This window comes from Euleptes europaea, chromosome 4 (assembly GCF_029931775.1).
Source record: "Euleptes europaea isolate rEulEur1 chromosome 4, rEulEur1.hap1, whole genome shotgun sequence".
Taxonomy (NCBI): Eukaryota; Metazoa; Chordata; class Lepidosauria; order Squamata; family Sphaerodactylidae; genus Euleptes; species Euleptes europaea.
This window is the reverse complement of record NC_079315.1, coordinates 79,694,942-79,721,501: the sequence shown is the minus strand read 5'-3', so window position 1 is coordinate 79,721,501 and position 26,560 is coordinate 79,694,942. Positions and strand designations below refer to the sequence as shown.

The window sequence follows — 26,560 nt, the reverse complement described above, 5'->3', positions numbered from 1 at the left end:
GTGCCTGTCTTACTTGCGGAGAAATGGGCCACTTTGCAGCCGTTTGCCCGCGCCGCCAGGAATTATTTCGTCCCAGCACGACAACCCGCGCCCGAGGTCGTCCACCACGCAGAGGCACCGCGGCCACCCGCAGCGCAGCTCCGGAAGACCCACACCCTCTGCACTCCATGCCGGGGACCCAGCCTCCCTGCCTACTACCAACGACCCCGCCGGGTCTCGGATTACAAGTGCCCCATTGGGGGACAACTTTCCCTCTTCGGATGAGGAAAATCCTTGGATTTCTCCAGCCTTAAACCTGGAATCTCCCCTCGACTTGTCAAAAAACGGCTCCGGTCTGTGGTGAATGGAGCGTCTCCACAGACCTCTCAGGATCTTCCTATCAAACCGAATGCTCCTACCAAAATCAAAGAAGTGGACTCCACCGTCTACGTGGATGCAGTTTTACAACAACTTAACGGTGGCCCACAAATCCCCGTCAAAGCACTAATTGACTCCGGTTGCTGTCGCACTCTCATAAGCGAAGCCACTTTTGCTGCACTCAGAGCCGACTCTGAGGCTTTACCCGCCCCCGTCCAATTTGCCCAAATGGACGGAAGCCATTTCCAGGGGGGTCCAGTTGATCACCGCACCATAGGGGTGGCAATGGGAATTGGTTCCCACTGGGAACAAATAGACTTCACTATAGCCCCTATCCGATTTGAAGTGGTCTTGGGAATTAACTGGATTAAAGGACATAGTCCCAGTATTGATTGGGAAACAAACACTATCTCCTTCGCTAGTCCCACCTGCGACCAGCATCGGCAAAACTTTGCTCTGCTATATCCGCCCGTTCCAGCATTAACCTCTACCGCCCCAACACCACCGGCTCTACCCGCTGTATACCGGGACTTTGAAGATGTCTTCGACCTTAGGGAATGTGATGCCTTACCCCCCCACCGGGCCTCAGACTGTGCGATTGAAGTGGTAAAGGACTGCACATTGACCAAGAGTAAGATTTACCCTATGAGCGCTTCCGAGCGCACTGTCCTCCGGGACTTTTTGGACAAAAACCTCGCCAGAGGGTTCATTCGCCCTTCGAATGCCCCAAACTCGGCCCCCGCGTTTTTCGTCCGGAAAAAAGAGGGCGACCTTCGCCTGTGCATTGACTTCAGAAAGCTCAATGCGGTTACCCAGACCAACGCCTATCCTATCCCATTAATATCAGATATTTTGGGACAATTACAGGAAGGCCGTGTGTTCTCTAAATTAGACTTGGTGGAAGCTTACTACCGAGTCCGTATCCGCGAAGGGGATGAGCACCTCACTGCCTTCTCTAGCTGTTTCGGAATGTATGAATTCCTTGTGATGCCGTTCGGATTAAAAGGGGCCCCGGGGGTCTTCATGCAACTCATCAATGAAATCCTACATGACCTTCTATATCGTGGGGTGGTGGTCTACTTAGATGACATTCTCATTTATTCGAAAACTATGGACGAGCATGTGGCTCTGGTCAGGGAAGTTCTGCAACGCCTGCGTAACCATCAACTTTTCGCAAAACTAGCTAAGTGCGAATTTCACCAAAGCAAACTCACGTTTTTGGGATACATCATCTCCCACCAAGGTCTTCGCATGGACCCCGCCAAAGTCCAAGCCGTCCTCGATTGGACTCCCCCCACCAACCGTAAGCAAGTACAGCAATTTCTGGGATTTGCAAACTTCTATCGAGGATTCATCCCTAACTTCGCCCAGGTGGCTCTACCCATTACGGACCTACTGAAAACTAAGGGAAAAGTAAGCTCGGCTGCCTTGCCCTCCGCAAAAATCCTATGGACTGAGCAATGCCAAGCCGCCTTTCTGGCCCTCAAACGCCTCTTCACTTCGGAGCCGGTGCTACAGCACCCAGACCCAAATCAAATGTTCATTGTGCAAGTCGATGCTTCCGATGTAGCCATGGGAGGGGCTCTCCTCCAGCAAGGACCGGATGGTCTTCTTCACCCTTGCGCTTACTTTTCAAAAAAAATTGCGCACGCTCAATTAAACTGGCCCATCTGGGAGAAAGAGGCCTCAGCAGTTCATCATGCACTGACTCTATGGCGACAATTCTTGGAAGGGTCTAAAGTCCCCTTTGAGGTTTGGACCGATCACAAAAATCTAGCTGCCCTCACGGGGTCCCATAAGCTATCGGCGAAACAACAACGGTGGGCGGAGTTCTTTGCTCAGTTCCGTTTCACCCTGAAGCACGTCCCTGGGAAGCAGAACGTTCTCGCGGATGCCCTCTCCCGTTTACCACAATATCCGGTAAAACTCGAGAGACCCACCAACTCTCTGTTCACCCCTATGCAACGTGGGGCCCTACCTATGCTGGCTGTGCAAACTTGATCCCAGCATCAGCACACCTTACCCAACTTACAAGCTCCGCCAGCCCAACCGGCTGCCCAGCCGCCACCGCAACAAACCGGAGTTCCCGCCCTTCCTACCCCTCCGACCGCCCAGCCGCCTGCAGTCTGCGCGCCGCCGCACGTAAGCACTAGCCCCATAACTGTTTCTAAGATCTCCACGGCCGACGGGGGGGCCCCCTCCAAAATCCCCATCTCCGAGTCCTTTTTAACTGTCCTTCGGGACCAGTGCCTTTTAGAACGTTCCGCTCATACCCTACCTCCTGGTGTTTTGGAACAAGGAGGATCCTGGTACAAGGACTCGAAATTGTATGTCCCCAAGGCTCTCCGGAAGGACGTTTTACATTTAGCCCATGGAGCCAAAACAGCTGGGCACTTTGGGTTTCTGAAAACCCTTCACTTATTGCGCAGACAGTTCTGGTGGGGGGGAATGCGTTCCGACATTGACTCCTTCATCCGCAGCTGTCCCGTTTGTGCCGCTGCGAAACGATCGCAGGGCAAACCCCCGGGACTGCTACAACCTCTTGAAACGCCCAGCAAACCTTGGGAAGTGATTGCTATGGACTTCATGACTGATCTCCCTCTCAGTGGGGGTAAAACTGTGTTGTGGGTTGTTACTGATTTGTTTTCTAAGCAAATACATTTGATTCCATGCGCAGGGATCCCCTCTGCTCAGAAACTGGCCCGCCTCTTCGTGACGCATATCTTTCGTTTACATTCGTTTCCGCGTAAGATAATTTGTGACCGCGGAAGTGGTTTCGTTTCTAAGTTTTGGAAAGCTTTCCTCAAGTTGGTGGGAGTGGAACAAGGGTTGTCTAGTGCATACCATCCTCAAACTGATGGTCAAACTGAACGTGTCAATGCTGTACTTGAATGTTATTTATGCTGTTATGTTAACTACCACCAGGATAACTGGGTGGAACTGTTACCTTTAGCAGAATATGCCTACAATAATGCCATGCATCAATCCACAGGTTTTAGCCCATTTTTTGCTGTGTATGGGCAAGATTTCAGTCCCATCGCTCCTGCAGATGATGTGGAGGGGGAGGGGAACCCCGACATTGCCTCCTGGGCACACGCCCTCCGTACCACTTGGCCCTGGCTCGTTAGCAACCTCGACCGGGCCAAACGTAAATACAAAGTGCAAGCTGACAAACATCGCTCCCCCGGGGGTGATCTGCAAGTGGGTGCTTTGGTTTACCTTTCCACCAAAAATCTCCGTTCCACCCAACCGTGCCATAAGCTCAGTGCTAAATTCATTGGCCCTTTCCCCATCACCCGGGTCATAAACCCTGTCACGGTGGAACTGGCTCTCCCCAAATCCTTGAGGCGTGTGCATCCTGTTTTCCACATTAGCCTCCTCAAACCCCATGTTGCTTCTCCACAGTGGCATCCGGACCCACCTCCTGCGCAACCCATCATGGTGGGGGGGGAGGAACACTTCGAAGTCTCCAAGATCCTTGACTCCCGTGTTCACCATGGCAACCTGCAATATTTAGTCCGTTGGAAACATTTCCCCCCTGCCTATGACGAATGGGTGCGCGCACGGGATGTCTCCGCCCCCGACCTCGTCGACGCCTTTCACATTGCTTACCCGGATAGGCCAGCCCCCTTGCGAACTGGGAGGGGGCCTTAAGGGGAGCAGAATGTCAGGCTGCTATCTCGGTTTCGTTATTGTCTCTGTCTCTGCGCTGTATTGTCTGCCCCCCAAGGTCGCATACCTAGGCCTGGGAACTCAGCTCCTGGGAAACTGTATTCAGCCTATGCGTGTAATCTCCCGCCTTTCCTGCCTTATAATATCTCCCAGCTAGTGAGTCTCTCATAGCTGTCATTTTATTCGTTTGCACTGTATGCCTATTTGACCAGTAAAAGCCATCTGTTTGGACTCTATATGACTTTGTGGTGATTTCTGGTTCTGTGGGCCAAGGGCTGACATTTTCTAAGTGCCAAAACAAGCATGAACACTACTTAAATTCAGCTGCTGGAGGTTTGTGCTGGTGGAAGGGGGAATTTACCCCCCCCCAACATCTGCCCAATACAAATCACTCTACTGAAGCTGCCATTAGCCCTGCTCAGGTACACATTTAGACACCTTTTTGCTGCACTGGGGCAAACAGCAGCTTCAGAGGCATGTGTGATGTGGATTGGGAAATATGGCTAGTAACAGTTAAATTCCTCACCAAGAACTAATGTTCTAATCTAGTAGACTGCAGTTAATTTGTAAGTTAAAATCAAAACTTCAGAAGACTGAGGATAAATCTTCCATGTCTCATCTTTCTTGCACCCCAGAATATCATGCCCTGACCTGGATAGCCCAGGTTTGTCTGATCTTGTCAGATGTCAGAAGCTAAGCAGGGATGCCCCTAGAATCATAGAATTATTGAGTTGGAAGGGACCATTAGGGTCATCTAGTCCAACTCCCTGCACAATGCAGGAAATTCACAACTATCTTTCCCACACCCCCAGTGACCCCTTCTGGATCCCTGGCCAATGTTGCCTGGAGGGAAATTGCTTCCTGACCCCAAGGTGGCAATCAGCATTACCCTGGGCATGTAAGAAAGGGCCACAAGAGCCACACACTGACACAACCCTTCCTGCTCTCCCTCTCATGATCTCCTAAGTTCACAGAATCAGCATTGCTGACAAATGGCCATCTAGCTTCACCCTAAGAATATCATGCCCTGACCTGGATGGTCCAGGCTTGCCTGATCTTGTCAGATGTCAGAAGCTAAGCAGGGATGGCCCTGGTTAGTATTTGGATGGAAGACCACCAGGGAAGTCCGGGCAGACAACCTCTTAACCAGGCAGGCAATGGCAGACCACCTCTTAATGTCTCTTGTCTTGAAAACCCCACAGGGTTTGCCATAAGTCAGTTGGAACTTGACAGCAAAAAACAAAAGGGAAAAAAGATATCATGCCAGATTAAAAACCACTGGGTTTGATATAGTGATACACAAGCGGAAAGAGATTCAGCACAGTTCTGCTTCAACAAGAACATGTGCAGCACATTCCACTTTCCTCCCTACATATTATAGTGCCCAGAAATTGGTGACACAAGATGTTGTGCAGAAATGCAAGTATGACTCAGCACAATTTGCTACCGTGATCTTTTTATTGCATTTCTGTTTGTGTGAGAGCTCTAAGGCAAACATAAATTTTGTGTTGGATATGACACACTAGTTTGAATAATAAAGTCTAATAATCTAAGGAGATATCAATTGATTCTTAAAGGCATACTGAACCAGTGTTGTGAAAATGATCTCCCTTATCAATACATCATCTATGATCAAAATGCAAATATTCAGATATAAAAAGTATGTCAGTAATGAAAGGTATGCAACTGGCTGAGGATATGCCCTTATGTCAATTTATCACAATCTGCCTACAATTTATCCACTAATATTTAATCAGTGAAACATGTGACAATCCTGAATAGTGTGTTTGTATTTCCACAGTGATACTATTACAAATATAGATAGCATCGATACTTACTGGAACTTCTCAATAAAATTTTTACTAGGAGACAATCGTGATGTAGCAGTGTTTCCAAAAGCAAGTTCCAATTACAATGCGGTTGGGATAAGAGCAGTTTCAGTTGACCCCAAGCTGCCATTTCTCTGGCTGATGGAGTCCTTTCAAAATGTAAGATAAAGACAGAATAATGTAGTTAATTTATCTATGAAATTAATAGCCTTAAAGTGCAGATGTAATGCTAACTCCTTTAAATGTCAGTTCCTCCCAGATTATTCTGAAAATGCTTTCATGGTTGCTTACTTTAAGGCTGCTCAGGGAAGGAATTACATTTAATCTCAACTAGCTAAAAGCAAATTAACATTTGGTAGACTGCCAAATTTATAACTGATACAAAGTAACCTCACTTATCTCTTTCATTGGGACCCTGTATGCTCTTGTTTCATGAGGCAAAAATGATTTTAATGCCTGAATAAATTTGACGCATTATATAATAGTTCAGTGTTATATTTAATTGTTTAGATTGATGTTATAAAATATTTGAAATCAAGCCTATAAAATGAATAAGTAACAAATACTGAAATACTATAATACTACTAACAAATACTATAAGGCAGAATTACAGTCTCCAAAAATATGTCCTGTCTATAAAACAGAAACACCTACTGAGTTGGACCTGGAAATGGCTAACTAAAGACCAGTGCTAGAAACAATAAGCATACACTTTAAACTGTTTTTGTGACATCTTTTGAAATCAAGACTCTTTGTCATTTTGGCGCCAGCAGACTAACAAGGTTATTCCTGGAATATGGTGCTAAACAGAAATTATTAGGTGGTATCGATACTAGCTAGCCTGGCTATAGAAATTCCAAAATATTCCAGCTAATGGGAGCCCATTATTCTAGGAAGCTCTTCCCATTGAAATGGATAAACTACCCATATCTTGGACAGTTCCCTTTGGTTTTCCTGAGGATTACATGAGGGAACTTCCCAGTACCGTATATACTCGCGTATAAGCCGAGTTTTACAGCCCAAAAAAAGGGCGGGTCAATACGGTAGGGGAGGGGAGGGGGGAGGGGGAGGAGGGAGGAGGGAGGGAGCAACTTACTGCCGCTGCCATCGCCGCTGCCACCGCTGCCGGGCCCATGCGGCTTCCCTTGGCCAGGAGTGCCCTGTGAGGGCCTCCTGCGGCCGCTGCAAAGCCGCGTGGATGCCGCCGCCGAGCGCGCCTGGCTCCTTGTCAGCGAGGGCATGCAATCGGACCCGGGATAGCGAGGTGGCTTTCGTTTCATCTCTCCTTCCCGTGGGAAGGAAGAGACAACAGCCAAAAGGCTCGAGAGATCTCCACTTCAAAGTGACTTCCTGATTGTAATCCTGCTCTGATCTTAAGGTGTGAATTCTCTCTCTTGGTATTGGGGAACCTCTGATGTTTTGCATTTCAAAGATGTTACTTGTAAACATGCTAGTGTGTGTACTCTATAAGAATACCCTCCAAATGATTTGGCGCCATTGTAACGTTGTGTTTCATAGGTTACTGTACCCTTCCTTTCAAATAAATTCTACTTTAAACTCTCTGCTAACGTCTGGAGTAAAGTGGATGATTCCTGAGAGGCAACGGAGTCCTAGAACCTGACAGTACGTTACAATCCCAACCTTTTTTGTTTTCGGGTTAGAAGTAGTATTAGGATGTCGGCACCACCCTCGGTCCCGCTCAACGCGGGAGAGGAGCTTCGGCAGACTCCCGCTGATATTGAGGTTGGTCAAGGAGCAGCGACCCCGGAGCAGCGCCCACCCGGGCCTACCGATGTCCCTGGGAGGCCGACGTGGACCCCCCGATTCTCGGAGACCGGGCAGCGGCAGAGAGCAGCGTCAGAACCAGGAGGCGACTTCTACCGGGGACCGCTGGCCGCTTGGTATGGAGAAGGGGAAGGGTGGAAGGACCCCACGCTCGCTCACACCCCGACCCTCACTGCAGAAGCGGCCACTCTGATACGCGGACAGAATCAGATGCTCGTTCTGCAGAATCGGGACCTGCAGACTCAGCTAGATACCTTGCAGCGAGACCTGGCAGCCGTTCTAGGGGCAGTGAGGGGGCTTGGACAGCCCGTGCAACAATCCCAAACGGGTTCACGGCCGACTACAGGACCGCTCGTTGTTGGGGAGGCTCCCACGCCCAGACGCCCTACGGCCAGAGACCTGAAGGTATCTTTCGACGGGTCCAGCTCACAGTTGTCTCACTTCTTACTCCAAATCTCCGGCTTTATGAAGGACCAGGGGGAGACCTTTGCCTCGGAAGAAGCTCGGGTCAGGTATGTGATCAGCCTGCTGGAGAAGGAGGCAGTGGAGTGGGCAGTGACAGCGGCGGAAACTATGCCCCGAGTTTTGGCATCCCTGGATGAGTTCTTGTGCGCTCTACGACGCCGGTTCGAAGACCCCCACCGGGGGGAAAAAGCAAAGATTGCCATGCGTCGTTTGAAGCAGGGAACCCGCTCATGACACTCCTCCCGCCCTGGAAGGGCCGGGGGAAGCCGGCTGCCGAGCGCGCCTGGCTCCCCTTCCCCGCCCTGGAAGGGCCGGGGGAAGCCGGCTGCCGAGCGCGCCTGGCTTTCCCCCCCCCCGCCGCCCTGGAAGGGCCGGGGGAAGCCGGCTGCTGAGCGCGCCTGGCTCCCTCCGCCCTGGAAGGGCCGGGGGAAGCCGGCTGCCGAGCGCGCCTGGCTCCCTCCACCCTGGAAGGGCCGGGGGAAGCCGGTGCCGAGCGCGCCTGGCTCCCTCCGCCCTGGAAGGGCCGGGGAAAGCCGGTGCCGAGCGCGCCTGGCTCCCCCCCCCTGCCCTGGAAGGGCCGGGGGAAGCCTCCTGCGGGGGGGCCCGCCGCCGCCACCACTGCCTTCGCCGGGAGCCCTGTCAGGTAAGCCTGCGGGGGGGAGGGGTTATAAGCCGACCCTCGGCTTATACGTGGGTGCCTAATTTTTCCCCATTTTTGGGGAGAAATTAGGCACCTCGGCTTATACGCGGGTCGGCTTATACATGGGTATATACGGCTTATACATGGGTATATTGTGCCCCTACTCAAGTTCTTTACACAAAGGGAGAGAAAAATGAAATACACACTTTTTGAGTTGAGTTTGAAAGTAAATTCATTTGGCTTATATTAGAGCTCTCATTTCTTTGCCAGAGAGAAATTACTATGTAGGTCCAAACTGTTGTTATTTGTGGTCACTGAGCTAATCCCATGTTCAAGCATGGACTGCCTAGAGAGATTCACTCATATTTGCATCTCTGCAGGAAATATACATTAAATTTAAAGGCTTTATCTTATATAGCTGAATTTTATGATTGATTGTCCAATAAACAAACAGTTTCACAGCGTGAACCGCGGTGTAAGGGGGTGTGTGAACCACGGCGGCCAGGACAGTGCAGCTGAGAAGCCTCAGAGGCTTCCCGGCAACCACGGAGGGGGGAAAGTCTTTTCCCCCAATATAAAAATCGGAAAAAAGGTTTTTTTTCCCTCCATAGGGGAAAGCGGGCCTGCACCACCAAAAAGGTGCCAGCGTCCCAGGGCGAAAGGGACGTCGCAGGAATATCTCCCAGGACGCCGGTGCAGGGACTTGCACCAGGAGAATGCTGGAGGGGGTTGTGCCGGCATCTGAGGGCTGCGCTGCCGCCGCGGTCCACACAGGCTAGCGTAAGTGGCCCCACGCCAGCATCTGTGCCAGTTTGCATGGCCCAAGTGGCACGGACGCCAGTGTAGGGGTGATGCTGTCTCCTAAGGTGATTTGCCCCCCAGCCTCAGGAATGGGCTGCAAGATTTCTAATTTATTTGATAATGTTCAGAAAATTAGTCTTATCTCCTTTTTATTACTACTTGCTATTACAACTTCTCTTCACCATTGCAAAGGTGACACTGTGCAAGTTAGCAACAGCATCTCCCTCCAGTCCCTACCTGTGACAAAAAGCAAGGTCTTTGGGCAGTTAGGTATTTCACAAATAATACTTAAATCAACTAATGGAGCACTGGGGGTAGTCATAAAGCTTAACTGTCATTGACCAGATGGGCCGTTATTGCCTTTCAGTATATTTACTTGTTCTTGGCTCTTACAGCATCATGCAAATTGAAATGTACAATGACGTTATTCACTCAGAGGGAAAATAGAGTACTATAGATATTCCCTGCAGCCAGGATGGTAACACCAGTAAAGACTCTGAAAATTTTTATATTGGACATATGGAGAGGCATATGTTCTCTTATCCTCCAAGCTCATGTAGTTGTGAACACAAGGCTAACCACTCGAAGAGGCAAAAGGTGAACTATATATAAATATGGTATACAGAAATGTTCAGTTCTGTAATAAGAAAAGAGCAAGTGATGATTTGCATTAACTCCCACAAAACCAGTGCAATTTGAAGCCAGCTTTTATAATTTGATACCTCACAGAGGAGCTATTGGCAGCCTCACTTTCTCCAAATCATGTGTAACAAGGTATAGATACCCTAATGTGGTATCAATGAACTGTAGTACGAACTGTACCACAGAGCAATCACTGACACAATACCCCCAATAAAACCACTACACCACTGTTACATTTAAATTGGAATGTTTCAATAGAGCTTTAGACAGGGTTCTTACAGTACAATCCTAAATGCAACCACACCCTGCTAAATCCACTGACTCGAAGGCTTAGAAGGGTGTAAGTATGTTTAGGATTGCACTGTCACAAAATAAAGGTCAATATATATAATCCATCAATCTAATTCTCAACATGGTCCCGTGGATACTCAAATCCAGAGACTAAAGCCATGGATAGATAAGTGAGACCTTTTCTTCAAATGTGAGAAAAACTCCAGGTTTGCAGAAAAATCTGAAATCTTAAAAAAATGCATGGGGGGGGGGGGTTAAAGCTGACCGAAATGACAGAGGCAGCCCAGGTGGCTCTAACAAACTAATATCCTCAGTGGCTGTTGCTAGGCTTGGTTTCTGTCACAAAAGCCAGGGGAGCAGGGCCCTTTCCAGGGCTGTTTTGGCCTTTAAGGAAGGACTCATCAGGGCCAGCAACCACCGAGTGACTTGCTACCACTTGGCTCACACAGCCCTGACTATTTGCTACTGTTCAACAGCAGCCATCCGATGAAAGCCAGTGTGATGTAGTGGTTAGAGTTTCAAACTAGGATCTGGGAGACCCTGGTTTAAATCCCCACTCTGCCATGGTGCTCACTGGATGACTTTGGGTCAGTCATATTCTCTCAGTCTAAGCTACCTCAATGGGGTTGTTGTGAGGATAAAATAGAGGAGAGGGGAATGATATAAGCTGCTTTGGGTCCCTAATTGTGGGAAATGGTGGTGTATAAATGAAGTTAACAATAATAAATATACCTGAAGATGGAGAGGGGATAAAACATATGTTGGTTGGTGGGTGAGAAGGAAGCAGAGAAAGTTGAGGTTACAGGGGCTGCCAGTGGAAGGGAAAGAAAAAAAATGGGGAGGGGGATACAGGGGAGGTGACACGGCCCCTACTAGTCCTTGCAGGTTTCCCACTGTGCAAACGCACCTAGCTCAGCCGATATCTGATCTGGCCTTGCACAACTTGGCCTGAGTTTTCCCAGGGAAAGGCTGTCAAAGACAGGGAACGAGGGAAAGATGAAGATGGGGGTGGGGGGATAAAGGTATGTTGAAGGAAAAAGAAAAAGAGGAGAGGCTATGGGGAGTTTCAGGACAGCAAAAGAGGAAACAGTGGGGGAGGAGGAAATGAAATGCCCCCAAGGTGTTGCAGGTATCCTGCTTGTTTAAACCAATTACTGATTAATAAGAGTATTGGTTTTGTTGCAATACAAAATGAAATTGTTAAAAGTAAAAGGTCCTGAAACACTATAAAGCCTAGCCCATTTATTGTGGATCAGAGCCTATTTTGTGCAAACCTGAACATAGTTACACCCAAAGTCCACTGAGGTCAACTCTGTTTAGAATTGCACTGGTAATGAAGGAGCATTCAGATTATCTCTGATGCTTCTTCAATCACAACATGTCTTTGATCAAGACCAATTCAGAGCTGTGCTAATTATGAGCCATACTAATCCAGCTTCAAATTATATTGAAACTTATCATCATGGCTGTCATATTGTACTGTATTAGCATCCTTCATGCCAGAAACAAATACCCAAGAATTTGGAGCCAGAGGAATTTAATAAAATACAAGTTAAAACATACTTCATTTTTTTTCCAGCATAAACATAAAAAGTTATAGCAATCACTTTCAAAAAATGGAAGTCACTGGGGAAAATGCACACTCCAAAATGTTGTGGGGAGCATAAATAAGCTGTAAAATGGATGTGGGAGGACTTCTGGTCCAAAGTTAGAAAGGGAATGACAGTACAGTTGATAGCATATGTCTCATATGTAAATCATTATTACACTTATTCAAACAGAAAGAAAATTATTCATTTGCTTCTAAACATTCAATAAGTTCTAAAAATACCAAATCTGAAGAACACAATGAAAAGAAAGTGCTTTCCAGAATTAAGTAGCCTGTCCTATCTTACAGTAACTACTTTTTCAAATAAAGTTTTACATATTTCCTTAGACTATAAAATATTACTGCAAGGGTCAGTAACCTTTCAAAATTAAAGAATCAAACTGCATCAATGGGAGAACAACAAACAGCAGAATAAATAAGCTAATTTGCATAACTAAAAATATCCAATTTAGTAATTCATCATTTCTGTGGCCACACTGGTTGTTGTGAGTGGTTAAGAGCGGCAGACTCTAATGTGGTGAACCGGGTTTGCTTTCCCTCTCCTCCACATGAAGCCTTTCAGGTGACCTTGGGCTAGTCACAGTTCTCTCAGAACTCTCTAAGCCCCATCTACCTCACTAGGTGTCTTTTGTGGAAAGAGGAAGGGAAGGCGATTGTAAGCCGCTTTGAGAGTCCTTAAAGGTAGAGAAAAGCAAGGTATAAAAACCAACTCTTCTTCTTCCCAATAAGTAATAAATATACACAAAAGCAGCCTGTATGATTGTTTTAGTCTGCACCTGGTTCACACCTGGATTACTGGCAACTGTTCACTTCTATCATTTCCCTTTCTGTAAAGCATATATAAGAAGCCCTTTAGTTCCATAAAAACCTTTGTTTTCTTTATTTATCTGAAACATTAATAAGCTGCCTTTCTCCCTTGCGGAACTCAAGGCAGCTTCCAACATTTATAAAACCCATAAAAGATTCTTGGTTACTGTGTTAGATACATGTATGTATGCATTCAGGCACCTCGCCACCCCCTCCCCAATCCAGAATGCTAGGAAGTGAGTTTGCAACCATTCCCAATCAAATGACAAACCCTTCTCCAGACCCTTCCACCTCTGACTGCTTGCACCCCATTCTGTAGTCCCCCCTGGCTTTCAGAACATCAGGCAGGCAGGGGCTTTTCCACTACAGCTGCGCTTTAAAACTAGACAAAGGCCCCTTAAGAACCAGCAGCTCAATGGCATTTGCAGCCTGGAAGGTGCAACACAAGGCCCCTCCTTCCTCAACTTTGCCTGCTATTCCCTTTATATACTGGTTATTTAGCATCCTGCCTATCCCTCCAATATATCTTAACTTCAAGATTTAATTCTATTTTCAAAGAGACATTTGGATCTGGAGCTATAGGTTGCAGACCCCTGGTGTACAGCCGTCTCTTGCTGAGTTATATTATTTCCAAAGTACTGCATAGGATATTTTATTAAACAAGGTATATCCTTAATCAAATATCAATACAATGAGTTGGATCCAGTCAGCTTTTTCACTCTGTCTCACCCAATTCCCCTTCATACTATAGCCCCGATTCCACATGGCTTTTGTACAAGCAAGTCCCGTGATCTCTTGGTAGTCAAAGGGAATCCCTCCTGCCTTTTTTACCAGCAGAAAAGCTGGTTGGGTCTGTCATGGCTGGGAAACGTAAGGTGCTTAGAAGCACACCAGGGAGTCCCTGGGATCCTGCCAGCCACTTGTTTTCCCAGGAAAGAGAAACATAAAATGCACCAAGGGTCCTAAGGGTGCAGAGATGAGTTTCCACAGAGGGATAACCATTTGCTCAACCTGCCAAGAAGGGCAAGATGGATAGCTGTTGTAAAACATGATCTGGGTAATGAGATTTGTGGGACGTGTGCCCCGGGCTGATTGGAAGATTGGGGTTCACCTCCCCATGTGGGGGAGAGTTCCCTGAATCTGGATTAGTTAAGAGGCTTCCTGCCAGAAAAGGTAGGAAGGGTTAAAATATTGGTAATATCCATTAGTCTTTGTTCAAATGCTGGAAGTTGGATTCCCCTGCATGGAGCAGGTGGGGGTCAGGATGTGCATTTGTTCCAAGAAAATCTTGGGGGGTGGGATACTGTAGGTTAATTCTTCTGTACTGTTAACTTTAGTTTAGCTTTGTGTTTTTACTATTCTTTTCCTTAAACCTGTAACCAATAGGCTTGATAGCTATTTCCCCTGTCTTCTGCTCTAGGTTAATTTGTATCAATAAAGCTTTCCTGTTATTCAAAGTCTGTGATTCAAAGTCCTCCTTGCGCACCTTAATCACTCGCTCATGCTTAGACATGCACATACAGAAGGGCTGAAGTAACTGGGAAACTCTGCCCTTTGCACATGCTCAGAGCAGCCTTTACTATTTTTATTTTATGTTATTATATTTCTACCCTGCCCATCCCAGCCAAAGGCCGGGCTCAGGATTGCTAGTGTCCCCCATGTCACTGGTAATGTGGGAGGCTGGATTTCTAACTTGGGTGGAACATGCTTTATGTGCACACAAACACACAACATGGAATCACACATAGACCCAGAGCGGGCTTATGACAGAGTCCATAACAAATGCCAAACTTTTTCTTAGATACCATCTTACAGACTTACTCTTAAATTAAGAAGAAGAGTTGGTTTTTATATGCCCACTTCCTCTACCACTTAAGGAAGAATCAAACCAGCTTACAATCACCTTCCCTTTCCCTTCCCACAACAGACACCCTGTGAGGTAGGTGGGGCTGAGAGAGTGTGACTAGCCCAAGGTCACCCAGCTGGCTACATGTGTAGGAGTGGGGACACAAATCCAGTTCACCAGATTACCATCCGCCGCTCATGTGGAGGAGTGGGGAATCAAACCTGGTTCTCCAGATCAGAGTCCACCACTCCAAACCACGGCCCTTAACCACTATACCACGCTGGCTCCCAAAGACAGTTTTGAATAATTACAAATAATTATAAAGACAGTTCTTAATAATTACAGGCTTGTACAAATCTATCATGGTCTGTTAACAGAATAGGAACAAATGTTCACAGATTAGGGAGAAGGACCCTCCGCAATCGGCCCTTCCCTACCTGGTGTGAATCCCCATCACCAGACTGAACATAATTAACATGAAATAGATTTCAAACTGGCTTGAAACAATGGTTGCCAGATTTAGTTTGCATTAACCATAGGTAAGGTCAGTATTTAGTGAGGAAAGGATAAACAGACTTTGAATTATAAACTGAAGAGGCCAGTTGAAGGTTTATATAGTCCCATTACTCACTCCCAATCCCTTATCTATGGATAAGAAAAGGTTCCAGGGGGGACCCAGGAAATTACAGGCCAGTTAGCTTAACGTCTGTTCCGGGTAAATTGGTGGAAAGCATTATTAAAGATAGAATTGTCAAGCATATAGAAGGGCAAGGTCTGCTGGGCAAAACCCAACATGGCTTCTGTAAGGGTAGGTCCTGTCTCACTAACCTATTAGAGTTTTTTGAAAGCGTCAATAAGCATGTGGACAGGAATGAGCCTGTGGATATTGTGTATTTGGATTTCCAAAAAACTTTTGACAAAGTCCCCCACCAAAGACTGCTAAGCAAACTTCATAGTCACGGGATAAGAGGACAAGTCCTTTCATGGATTGAGAGCTGGCTAAAAATAGGAAGCAGAGAGTAGGAATCAATGGTCAGTTCTCACAATGGCGGGATGTGAGCAGTGGGGTGCCTCAGGGATCTGTGTTGGGACCGGTGCTTTTCAACCTATTCATCAATGACCTTGAGTTGGGGTTAAACAGTAAAGTAGCCAGGTTTGCAGATGACACCAAATTATTTAGGGTGGTTAAAACAAAATCAGATTGTGAAGAGCTCCAGAAGGATCTCTACATACTGGAAGAATGGGCATTAAAATGGCAAATGAGTTTTAATGTGAACAAGTGTAAAGTGATGCATATTGGGGTAAAAAATCCCAACTTCACACACACTGATGGGATCTGTGCTGGCAGCGACAGACCAAGAAAGGGATCTTGGGGTGGTAGTGGATAGTTCAATGAAGATGTCAACCCAGTGTGCGGCTGCTATAAAAAAGGCAAATTCCATGCTGGCCATAATTAGATGAGGAATAGAGAATAAAAAACAGAGTTGCACTTACCTGTAACTGCTGTTCATTGACGTCTTCGGTGCAGCCCCACATGTGGGACTGCGCCTGCGCGCAGGCCTGCCGCTGGAACTTTTTTACTAGCCTTAAATCTCAAGTGGGGATGCCCCTCCCCTTGGCAGGTGGGACCGGCCTTCGCGCCGAAACCCCCGCATGCTCCTGGGCGGGCCATCCCCTCCCTCCTCAGTTCCTCGCCCACCGCCAACCAATACATATGATAGAGCAACAGGTAGTCATGCCCCATACAGGTGAAACTACAGACCCAAGAGGTCAGGGAAAGCTGTAAATGTGGAGCCAAGAAAAACTCCTCTTGTCTGATTAAACTGTCCCTCTTATTAATTTTCCTTTTTTTGTTTTTTTTTAGGTCGACAGCGGGGTCGGAGGGAGGGATGTGTGTCTGCACCGAAGACGTCAATGAACAGCAGTTACAGGTAAGTGCATCTGTGTTTTCAACTTCCGTCTTCGGTGCAGCCCATGTGGGATATTAGCAAGCTTACCCATCAGGAGGTGGGTGTCGATCTAGGAGAACAACGTCTGAAGCACCGCTCTGCCCACATCCGCATCTCTTCTGGCTTGCAGGTCCAGTGCGTAGTGCCTGACAAACGTGTCTTCACATGCCCAGGCCGCCGCCTTACAGATGTCACCGATCGGGACCCTTCTGTGGAAAGCAGCGGAAGAGCCCAGCACCCTAGTGGAATGGGCTCTAATCTCCAAAGGACATGTTACTCCTGCCTGTTTATACATGATTCTAATCGCAGAAACTACCCATCGAGCTATGGACTGGGATGATGCGGCTTTGCCCTTCTTGGGACCTTGGTAACAAATAAAGAGTGAATTTGATTTTCTAAAGAGTTTGGTCCTATCAATGTAGTAAAGTATGGCCCTCTTGAGGTCTAAGGTGTGGAGGGTCTTCTCTGCTCGAGAAGTCGGGTGTGGGAAGAAAACTGGTAGGATCAGGTCCTGGGCCATATGAAAACTTGAGATCACCTTAGGTCTGAAACTAATACTGGGGTGTAGCACCACCTTCTCATTAAATATTCTGGGAAAAGGGCTGTCAATTCTTAGAGCCGCTAGTTCCCCTACACGTCTAGCAGACGTAACTGCGATGAGGAATGCTACCTTGGCAGAGAGGAATGACATCTGTGCATGAGCTAACGGTTCAAAAGGGTAAAGCATGAGTTTTGCCAATACCGTGGATTTGGTCTTGTGCTTGCGCTTCTTAGCCACATGGGTGAGATCTGACTGGGAGGTCAGATCCAAAGATTTTGGATCCGAGCTGGATCCGGGAGTAGGTTCGAAGCGGATGGACCGCGTATCTCCGGGTGTCCTGGAACCGGCTGACGGGGAAGGAGCCGTCAGGGCCTTTCTCCATAGTTCTGCATTCAGGCTATTAGCGCGGGCGTTTCGAGCCCGGGTGGAGAAGCCTTGGCAGATTGCGCATTTTGACACTTTATGCCCCTCAGCCAGGCAAATTAGGCACAGCTTGTGTTGCTCCGAATGCAGAATTTTTGTGGCGCACTTAGGGCACAACTTGAAAGGGGTCTTCGAGGCCATCACGGCCCTCAGCACGTGGCCGAGGGGACCGAGGCACAGAGGACTTCTTCTCTCTGGGCTTATCCTCTCAAACGTCTAGATCTGAAGCGGGCTGGCTAGGCGGACCTAAGCGGCAGCTCCGAATAAGAAAAAACTCACAGTCGAAGCATCTTGAAGAAGATTTGAGGAAAAGGCGAAGAAACGCTCCATTCTTGGCGGAGGCAAAGAAGGAACTGAGGAGGGAGGGGATGCCCCGCTCAGGAGCACGCGGGGGTTTCGGCACGAAGGCCGGTCCCGCCTGCCAAGGGGAGGGGCATCCCCACTTGAGGTTTAAGGCTAGTAAAAAAGTTCCAGCGGCAGGCCTGCGCGCAGGCGCAGTGCCACATGTGGGGCTGCACCGAAGACGGAAGATGAACTGCTGATGTCATACTGCCCTTGTACAAATCTATGGTGAGACCAAACTTGGAATACTGTGTACAGTTCTGGTCACCACACCTAAAAATGGATATTACAGAGCTTGAGAAGGTACAGAAAAGAGCAACCAAAATGATTAGGGGACTAGAGCAACTGTCCTATGGGGAGCGGTTAGGGCTGTTTAGCTTGGAAAGAAGGCGGCTAAGGGGAGACATGATAGAGGTCAATAAAATTAATTATGGTTTGGAGAGAGTGGACAGGGAGAAGTTTTTCTCCCTCTCCCATAATACTAGAACACGGGGTCATCTGCTAAAGCTGGAGGGTGAGAGATTCAAAACAGATAAAAGGAAGTATTTTTTCACACAATGCATAGTTAAATTGTGGAACTCCCTGCCCCAGGATGTGGTGATGGCTGCCAGCTTGGAGGGCTTTAAGAGGGGAGTGGACATGTTCATGGAGGAAAGGGGTATTCATGGCTATTAGTTGGAATGGATGCTGGTCATGCTGCATACCTGTTCTCTCTAGTATCAGAGGAGCATGCCTATTATTATGGGTGCGGTGGAACACGGGCAGGATGGTGCTGCTGCAGTCGTCTTGTTTGTGGTTTCCTAGAGGCACATTGTTGGCCACTGTGTGAGCAGACTGCTGGACTTGATGGGCCTTGGTCTGATCCAGCAGGGCCTTTCTTATGTTCTTATGTTATTTACACTGGTTCCATTCCTTCAGAAAATATGTCATAAAATTCTGACAGTTTTTCACACTAGATTTAAAATACATTATTATAATGTATTGGAAATAAAAACATCAGTATGCATCACAGGAATAGAACACTTTCTGTTCGACAACATCACCTGGAGATACTCACTTAAGAAATGAAGGGGAAAATTCTGTTATGCCAGATAACCAGTGTAATGGTTGGGTAACAGGAGGTTCCAAAAGAAGTGAAGGAAAGGGATCCTCAAAACCACTCTGAAATGTTCTGGAAAGTAAAAATAATTCAGAAGCATAAAACATTATGTTGAACAACAAGCACTGAAAGGGGGGGGAGATCGAAACACTTTGATCAAAAGTGCTTGTTGCTCAAACAAAAGGTCAGCTCACAAAAGGGGGGGAGACATCCGATTTCCACCAACTCCTGTCAGCACCAATCCCATATACCCCATCATGTTGTTACAGAATGTTACCCCATCCTTCAGGAGTGGCCTTTGGAAGGCAGCATGAAGAAGGAGTCAACCCCTAGCAGCACTATTATACAAGCTCCATAATTTCAAGATGAAGCTTGTTATAAAAACAATACATAATTCCTATGATTTAAGGTATCATCTTTACATTGTTAAATTTTTGTGGTATATTACAATGGTCCCCCAAAGATTTATGACAAAATCTAATGAAATAGTACTAAGTACTAACATCTATTAGTGGATTAATTTGGAAGCATGAGTCTTTGTATATCACATGATTTTGGACTTCAAATTAAATAATTATTAATTTTATTTAAACATTTTAATGTTATCTTTCCATCCAACCTAAGATCACCGAGGCAGCAAACAATCAAAAACATTAAAACAAACTTTAAAAATACATATAATTAAAACAAAACAAATTTAAAAAACACATCTTTGAAATCTGGGCAGAAAAAAACAGAGGTACCATTGACTGAGTCGTGGAAAGCTGAGGTGGCAGAGAGATGTACTTTAACAGAGGTTACAGGCAACCCACTATCCTTTAAGTTCAACAGATAATCAAATACACTGTTCAAAGGGCAAGACTCGGGTCGCATCCCACAAACAGATGCCAAGAGAAGAAATCTAGACCATTTAGAAGCGTAGGACTTCCTGGTAAAGGGACATCTGGAGGACTTGGGCAACCCTATTGGACCAGTCTAAAGTCTCTCCACCAACCACACTGTTAGGTGCCGGGACTGTACATCATGATGATGGAGGGGGCCTATGTGTAGGAGGTCCTTTGCCTCCAGCAAGGGGAGATAAACGCCCCTGAAGAGGGACCAGAGAGTTGGAAACCACACCTGTCTGGGCCAGACGGGAGCTATTAGAATGCAGTAGGAGTTGTCCACTATGAGTTTGGCTAGAACCCTGCTCCAGATAGAAATGGGTGGGAAAGTGAAGAACTGCATCAGTCACAGCCACAGAGCAGAATTGGGGATACTTGACATTCAGATGGGAAGCAAAGAGGTCCACATGAGCCCCAGCATAGAAGCACAGGGAATACATCATAAGGCATCATTTGTGTATGGAGGTGGTCTCTCTGCTGAGGTAGTCTGCTATCAAATTTGCAACTCCAGTAATGTGCATGGCCTCTAAAGATGTGCCATGCTGGATAGACTATTGCCACAAATGGGATGCTTCCATAGATAGGGCGACCAAGCCTATGCCCCCTTGCTTGTTTATACAGAACTTTGTTGTACTATTTTCTGTGGCTACTAGAACCTATTTATTGGTGACAAGGGCTGCAAGAGTTACCAAAGTATACCTAACTGCTGAGTTCTAGATAGTTGATATGTAAATTTTGTTTGGAGGTAGACCAATGTCCACGAACACAATAGGAACCACAATGTTCCCCCCAACCCAAGAGCAAGGTGTCCGTAAAAACTTGGAGGTCATAAAGGGGAATGCCAAAAACAGAAGCCCATAATAGATTGCCCCATGAGGATCACCATGCCTAGGAGCATACTATCTTTCTAGGTATGGACAGCCTTTTCCATTATGAATCTTTCTGAAGATTGAAAGATCTCAAAAACCAGTTCTGCAGAGTTCTCATAAAAAGGCAGGCAAAAGGCACCACACAAGTAGTTGAGTTTATGAGACCTAAAAGCCTCTGAATCGCTTCAGCCAACAGAAACCTATTCCTGGTAAATCTAAATACCACATACCTCAAGGTAGCAGCCCTGTCATGTGGCAGAAAGGTCTGCCCCTGACATGAATCAAGTTGGGACCAGATAAATAAAATAGACTGAGCAGGATAAAGGACAGAATAAAGGCTGGTAACAACATGAATGAACCGAAAACAACTATTTTTTTTCTTTTTAGTGAAGGTGGCACCGACAAGAGGGGAAAAGAGAAAATACTGACCGGGGAGTTGGTGAAGATGCTGAGATAAGTCAGAAGAGCTAGTGAGGAGCATCCTGTCTCCACAATGGCAAAGACAGGACTTAGGGAAGGAGCACTCTCCCTACCTCCATTATGTACTGGATTGAGCGGGAAAACTCTGGCTTGCATTGGAGGGGAGGGAGAGAGCTCCGGACCTTCTAGAGAGAGTTAGGTTTCGAATCTATCTCTGGGGCTGGCCTGCACAAGCACGGTTCCCATGTGGGACTGCACAGAAGCCACGAAGATGAACCTATACTTCTGTCAACACAGCAAGTTTGAAGAAGTGATGTTTCCCTTACCACTGGAGCCCACTGATATCCTTAAGGTTATAGGTTGCTTGGAAACATCATGGGATGTCGCCTGGAAAAGACTGTAGGAGAGACAGACAGCCTTTCTGGGTGCAGCCTCTAACAATGTCACAACCCAAGTTGTTCCCAAAGACCCCCTAGCACTCAGGAATTGCTAGAAGTGGGACTTAGTGGGCTGCAATGAAAAGGAGGCAGCAAAAATAACTTTTGAAAACTGACACCATTTGCGGTAGTGTAGGATCCAACCTAATATCTTTTGTACACTATAAGAAATAGAGCAAGCACCAATGAAGCAAAAACAAATCTCTGCATTAAAATATGTATAAGAACATGCCATATTAACTAAGTGATTAATGAATCTGGATGAACAGTATAAATTAGGTATAATTCTTCAAAGCTGAGAGCACATGAAAAAAAACCTTTATGGCCAGAATTCTAAGATTGGATGAAACCATTCTAACCAAATTTCTAAAACCATTTTGAAACTGTGATAAATTTTAAAGAAGCATTTTAAAAGTTAAACAATTTATTAACATATACCAGAAATTTAGCTAGAGAATAATGTCAATGAAGAACTTGTTTGGCTTAGTAGATCTTTGTGACTGGTGCTAGCAATGACAATATTAACAGCAGAACTATAAATTTAAATTTTCTTAGTATGCTAATTGAATCATAACTATAGATAAAAAGGCATAAACATCCAGTGCAATCTTAAATGCAATTACACCTCTCTAAGCCCACTGAGTTCAATGGACTTTGAGGGGTATAACTCTGCTTAGGGTAGCACTATTTATGTACAAAATTTGCTATAGCATCTGCCTTTAGTCTCAAAGATGGGGAAAGCATCTGTGAGAATATCTGATACCAAGGCAAAATTCTGTGCTGGAGCTGTATTATTCCTCGGCAGTATATGACAAGGTGAGAACTGATCCTGTAAATCTCAGTGCTGGTGTGAAATGATGAATGCCTAAATAAGAAATCCTAATAATGTTGAATGTAGAACTTAAAGAATTTTGTGTCAGAAATAATCTTAAATTCAGTACACTATCAAGTTGTGTGTGTTTCAACTGACTTCTTTTTGAAAATACAAAAAAATACTTTCACAAGCTAAGCTATGTATGAATTATTTAAAGAAGCAGAATAATTAATTGGGAGAAGTAGAGAGCGAAATTCACAAGGCACATGAGTAGAAGCACACCTGTTGCATATATGGTCATATAGTGAAAAGATGAAGAATGACAAGAAAATGATATTGGACAGTACAGTTCAGACTATAGTTCAGACAAGTATGTCACCTATGTTGTATTTATTCAGAGTGCTTTACAGAATGGAAAAGAAAGAACAAGACATGTTGATCCTGCAGGACATTTGGTAATAACAGTTAGGTCATTTATAGTAGAAAAGTGCAATTAGTAAACAGAAGTATCATTGGAATACCAGTATTTATGGACCAATTAACAAACCTAAAATGAAAGAAGTATAATTGGATGGTTTTTAGGAGATTTTTTCTAAAAACATTAGAATCTTTCATTTGTTACTGAAATGCAGCAGTCAAGGGCTGTGAGGTCTCACTATTTTAGTTCATTAATGTATGCTACCTAGGTCATGAATCAAAATGGTTCTCCTCCCCTCAAAAGTGATGGATACAAATAGTTTCCTGAAGGCTCTGCAGAAACTTCCTGCTGACACGGCTGGCAACTCAGGCAATGCCCTGGTGGACCTCTGGAATCAAGAAGCCACACAGGCAATAGACACAAGTGCTCCTCAGCATCCTCTTCCATGCACAAGAACCCGCATTCACCTCCCTTTGTCTCAGAAGAGATAGTGGCAATGAAGGGGCAGAGATTACATTTGAAGTGACTGTGGAAGAAAACTCATCCAAGCTTTTCGCAGTTTTTTCTTGTGCGCCTGAAGCGCGGGCTCCGCGTTCTCTGCACTCTGAGCCGCCGCCGCTTTTCACGTCCCTAAGGGTTCGCTGGGGCGACCATTGGAGGGGCTATCGTTCTGGGCGGAATGGACCAGCCCTCCGCTCTGATAATCCTCCACTGAGAGGAGGTCGTCCTCCCTCCCCACCATGGCGTCGGCCATTTTGTCTAACTATAGCCGAAATTGGCTAGAGGAGACGGGAACGGGGGTGGGGGGTGGGAGGCACGGACGGAATAAACTCATTGAGGAAGAATAGACTCACTGAGGGAAACGGCACAACTGAGAGGAATGCTGATCACAAATAGACACACTATGGGAAAAGATAGGAACACAACAATCTCTCTTTAAAATAGATTGCGGTCGGAGCTGACTACGGTCGCTGCACTCCAAGCAAAGGCAGGACGGAAACTGGGGATTAGGGGCGGTCTTCCCGCCAAGACGACAGGAAATAAAGCTTTGTCCTGCCTCCTGGAAAGAGCAGGAAAACACCCACTCATAAGATGCCCTTGCCTCAGAGGAGAAGCTGACAGAACACAAACTGAAAACCAATTTTGTGTCCATTCTGCGGTAGTTATTCCAGCAAAGAAATTACACTATTCTACTACCAATGCATCCACTCAGCGCCATTCAGCAATGTTATTTCGAGAGGTACACAGGAAGAAAGAGTTGATCCCTCACAGTGACCAACTTGAAAACACTTTACAGATAAAACTGATCATACAGATACAGATGTGATTAACACTAACTTGCGGCTTCCACTTGACATGTTCATAGCAATATTTTCAGTTAAAGCAGTGAGAGAACGAGACAGAATCCTTAGAGATGCGAGACCCACCACCTGTCCACTTGATAAATGACGACACTGGCTTGTGAAGTCTCCCTGGGAGGATCTGCCTCACTAATGGAAAGATCAGTGCCTCCATTTTCAAAGAAAGCTGTGGCAAGGCTTTTATCCCGATTTAATAAACGCTGGCAGGTTTTTAATTTGGCAAATAGTTGGAGAAGAGTTGGGTTCTCAACTCCAGGTGTTTCTGGACGAGAGAGCTGACCTACCTTTCTATTTTTTCTTCTGACCTTCGTAGGGTTCCCACAGCTCCTTGGGTCCTCTGAGTGATTATCTGTGCTAGGCAGTTAACAAGGGGATTATGCCCATGCTGGTTTTCCTGGATCTTTCTGTGACTTTCAATACAATCAACCATGGCATTCTTTTTAGTTGGCTAGAAGGGTACCGTTTTACAGTGGCTCCAGTCTTCCTTGGAGGGCAGATCCTAGAAGGTGGTCTGAAAGAGTGCTGCTGTGGCCCATGGCCATTGACCTATAGGTACTATAGGGCTCCATCTTGTCTCCCATGGTGTTTAACAACATCTATATGGAACCACTGGGAGAGGTCATATGGAGACTGAAGTGTGTACCATTTCAATTCCAGTGAGTTTATTTATTTATTAGACTTATAACCCGCCCTCCCCAGCAAGCTGGAAACTCTGATCCAGTGTCTAAAATCATTTAGAGGCTGGATGTGAACAAACATCCTGAAAATCTGTAAAAACCATAAAGGATAAGTGCTCTAGTGTCAGGCTTCAGCAAATGCATGGCGTTTCAGGCAATAGCACTCAAATCCAGACGGAGCAGTGATTCAAGGATTTATTCCGAAAGTCAGTGATTTCAGTAAGGAGACGAGCAAGGCCAGAATACATGACTGGGGGAGTGTGGATACATATATAGGACTGATACAATAGGGTTACAGGAACAAAGAGACAATGTAGTCGTTTTCTGCCGGTAACGACTTAAGTAAAACTGAAACAGAAACAATTATGAGCAATCAGTGGAGGAGATGGCCGAGCTCTCGGCTTTGTGCGCGGGACCCGATATCAGATCGGAGATTTACACGGGCGGGTCCCAATACAATTGTAAATCCCTAGCCGGAGCTCGTGTGCAAAACGGGGGGGGGAGGAGTGCACGGAGAACTCCATCTTGTTTGCGGGGAAACCCTCTTTTTTGGGAACGGAGTTGTCAGAAGCCCTATCTGACATCTAGATATGAAGCTACTGGTACATTCTGAATGGTGCTGTAGTCTCGCTGAAAGATCAAGCTTGCAATCTGGGAGTTCCTTGGGATGCATCATTGTCCTGGTGTGCAGTTAGCCAGCAGCACATTTTAAAAGCTTAGGGTAGCTCGCCAAGTGCATCCATTCCTGGAGAAAGTGGATCAGGATGGGTTTCAATATTGTTTCTGTTCTATAACTTTCAGTTCTATTAATGTAAGCCATGATCTTTCCAACCAACTTTATTTAAGGCCCTAGGCAGCTGGCCTATCGGCAGCCACAATTGAGCATTTTTTCACCTTTGATGCCAGCCCGCCAGATTGGTAGAGATATCACCTTGTTACATGCTCTCAGCACAAGTGATAAGAACCAAGAATTTCCGACAAACAGATATCTTTTGCCACACTGATTATTACTGGGTTCTTTGGCTTCCAATTGCTTCTTCCATACACTTCTGAACAAAGGTTGTTGAAAATTCTAAAGCCCAAGTCTGGTACCAGAGCAAAGCAAAGAGGAAATCATAAAAATTAGAAAAAATGCACATGGTCCTGTAGCATCTGCCTAGCCTAAGTGAGGAATGCCCAATGGGGATATGACCAGTGAGAGGAACCCAGCAAGGTGGGGGATGATTCAACTTGATTGCAGTTCTATTATACAGATGGCTGCTAGCTATGCTGGTGACCCAAGCTGCGAGCACATCTCACCCGCCTCAGTAAGAATTCTGATTCCATAAGAGCTAGGTGAGCAGCCTTTAGTACGGGCCTTAGTATATTTTTGACAATTTTTGTGGGACCTTGTTTGTATTTTTATTCTACTCCCTTATAAGGTGAATTGTATTTAGCCCAATGTCCTGTTGGGTATCGGATGGTTTATTGTATTTTAATGATATTTTATAGACCTACTATATGTACTGATAGGACTCTGCTTCTAGTTTTATAAAGGTTTGGACGGTTTGTTTGTCTTATACCACTTTTTGGCAAGGGTTGT

The 26,560-nt window shown here is 46.0% G+C and overlaps 1 protein-coding gene across 1 annotated transcript in view; it reads right to left on the bottom strand.

The window, feature by feature from the left end:
• Positions 1–26,560, bottom strand: part of KIAA0825 (KIAA0825 ortholog) — a 100,403-nt gene that overhangs the window by 9,846 nt on the left and 63,997 nt on the right. Inside the window, exons 11-12 of the mRNA XM_056849241.1 lie at positions 19,057–19,170; positions 5,868–6,007 (exon numbers count right to left, since the gene is read on the bottom strand). Coding sequence (XP_056705219.1) covers positions 5,868–6,007; positions 19,057–19,170 — 254 coding nt within the window. The remainder of the gene's footprint in view (positions 1–5,867; positions 6,008–19,056; positions 19,171–26,560) is intronic.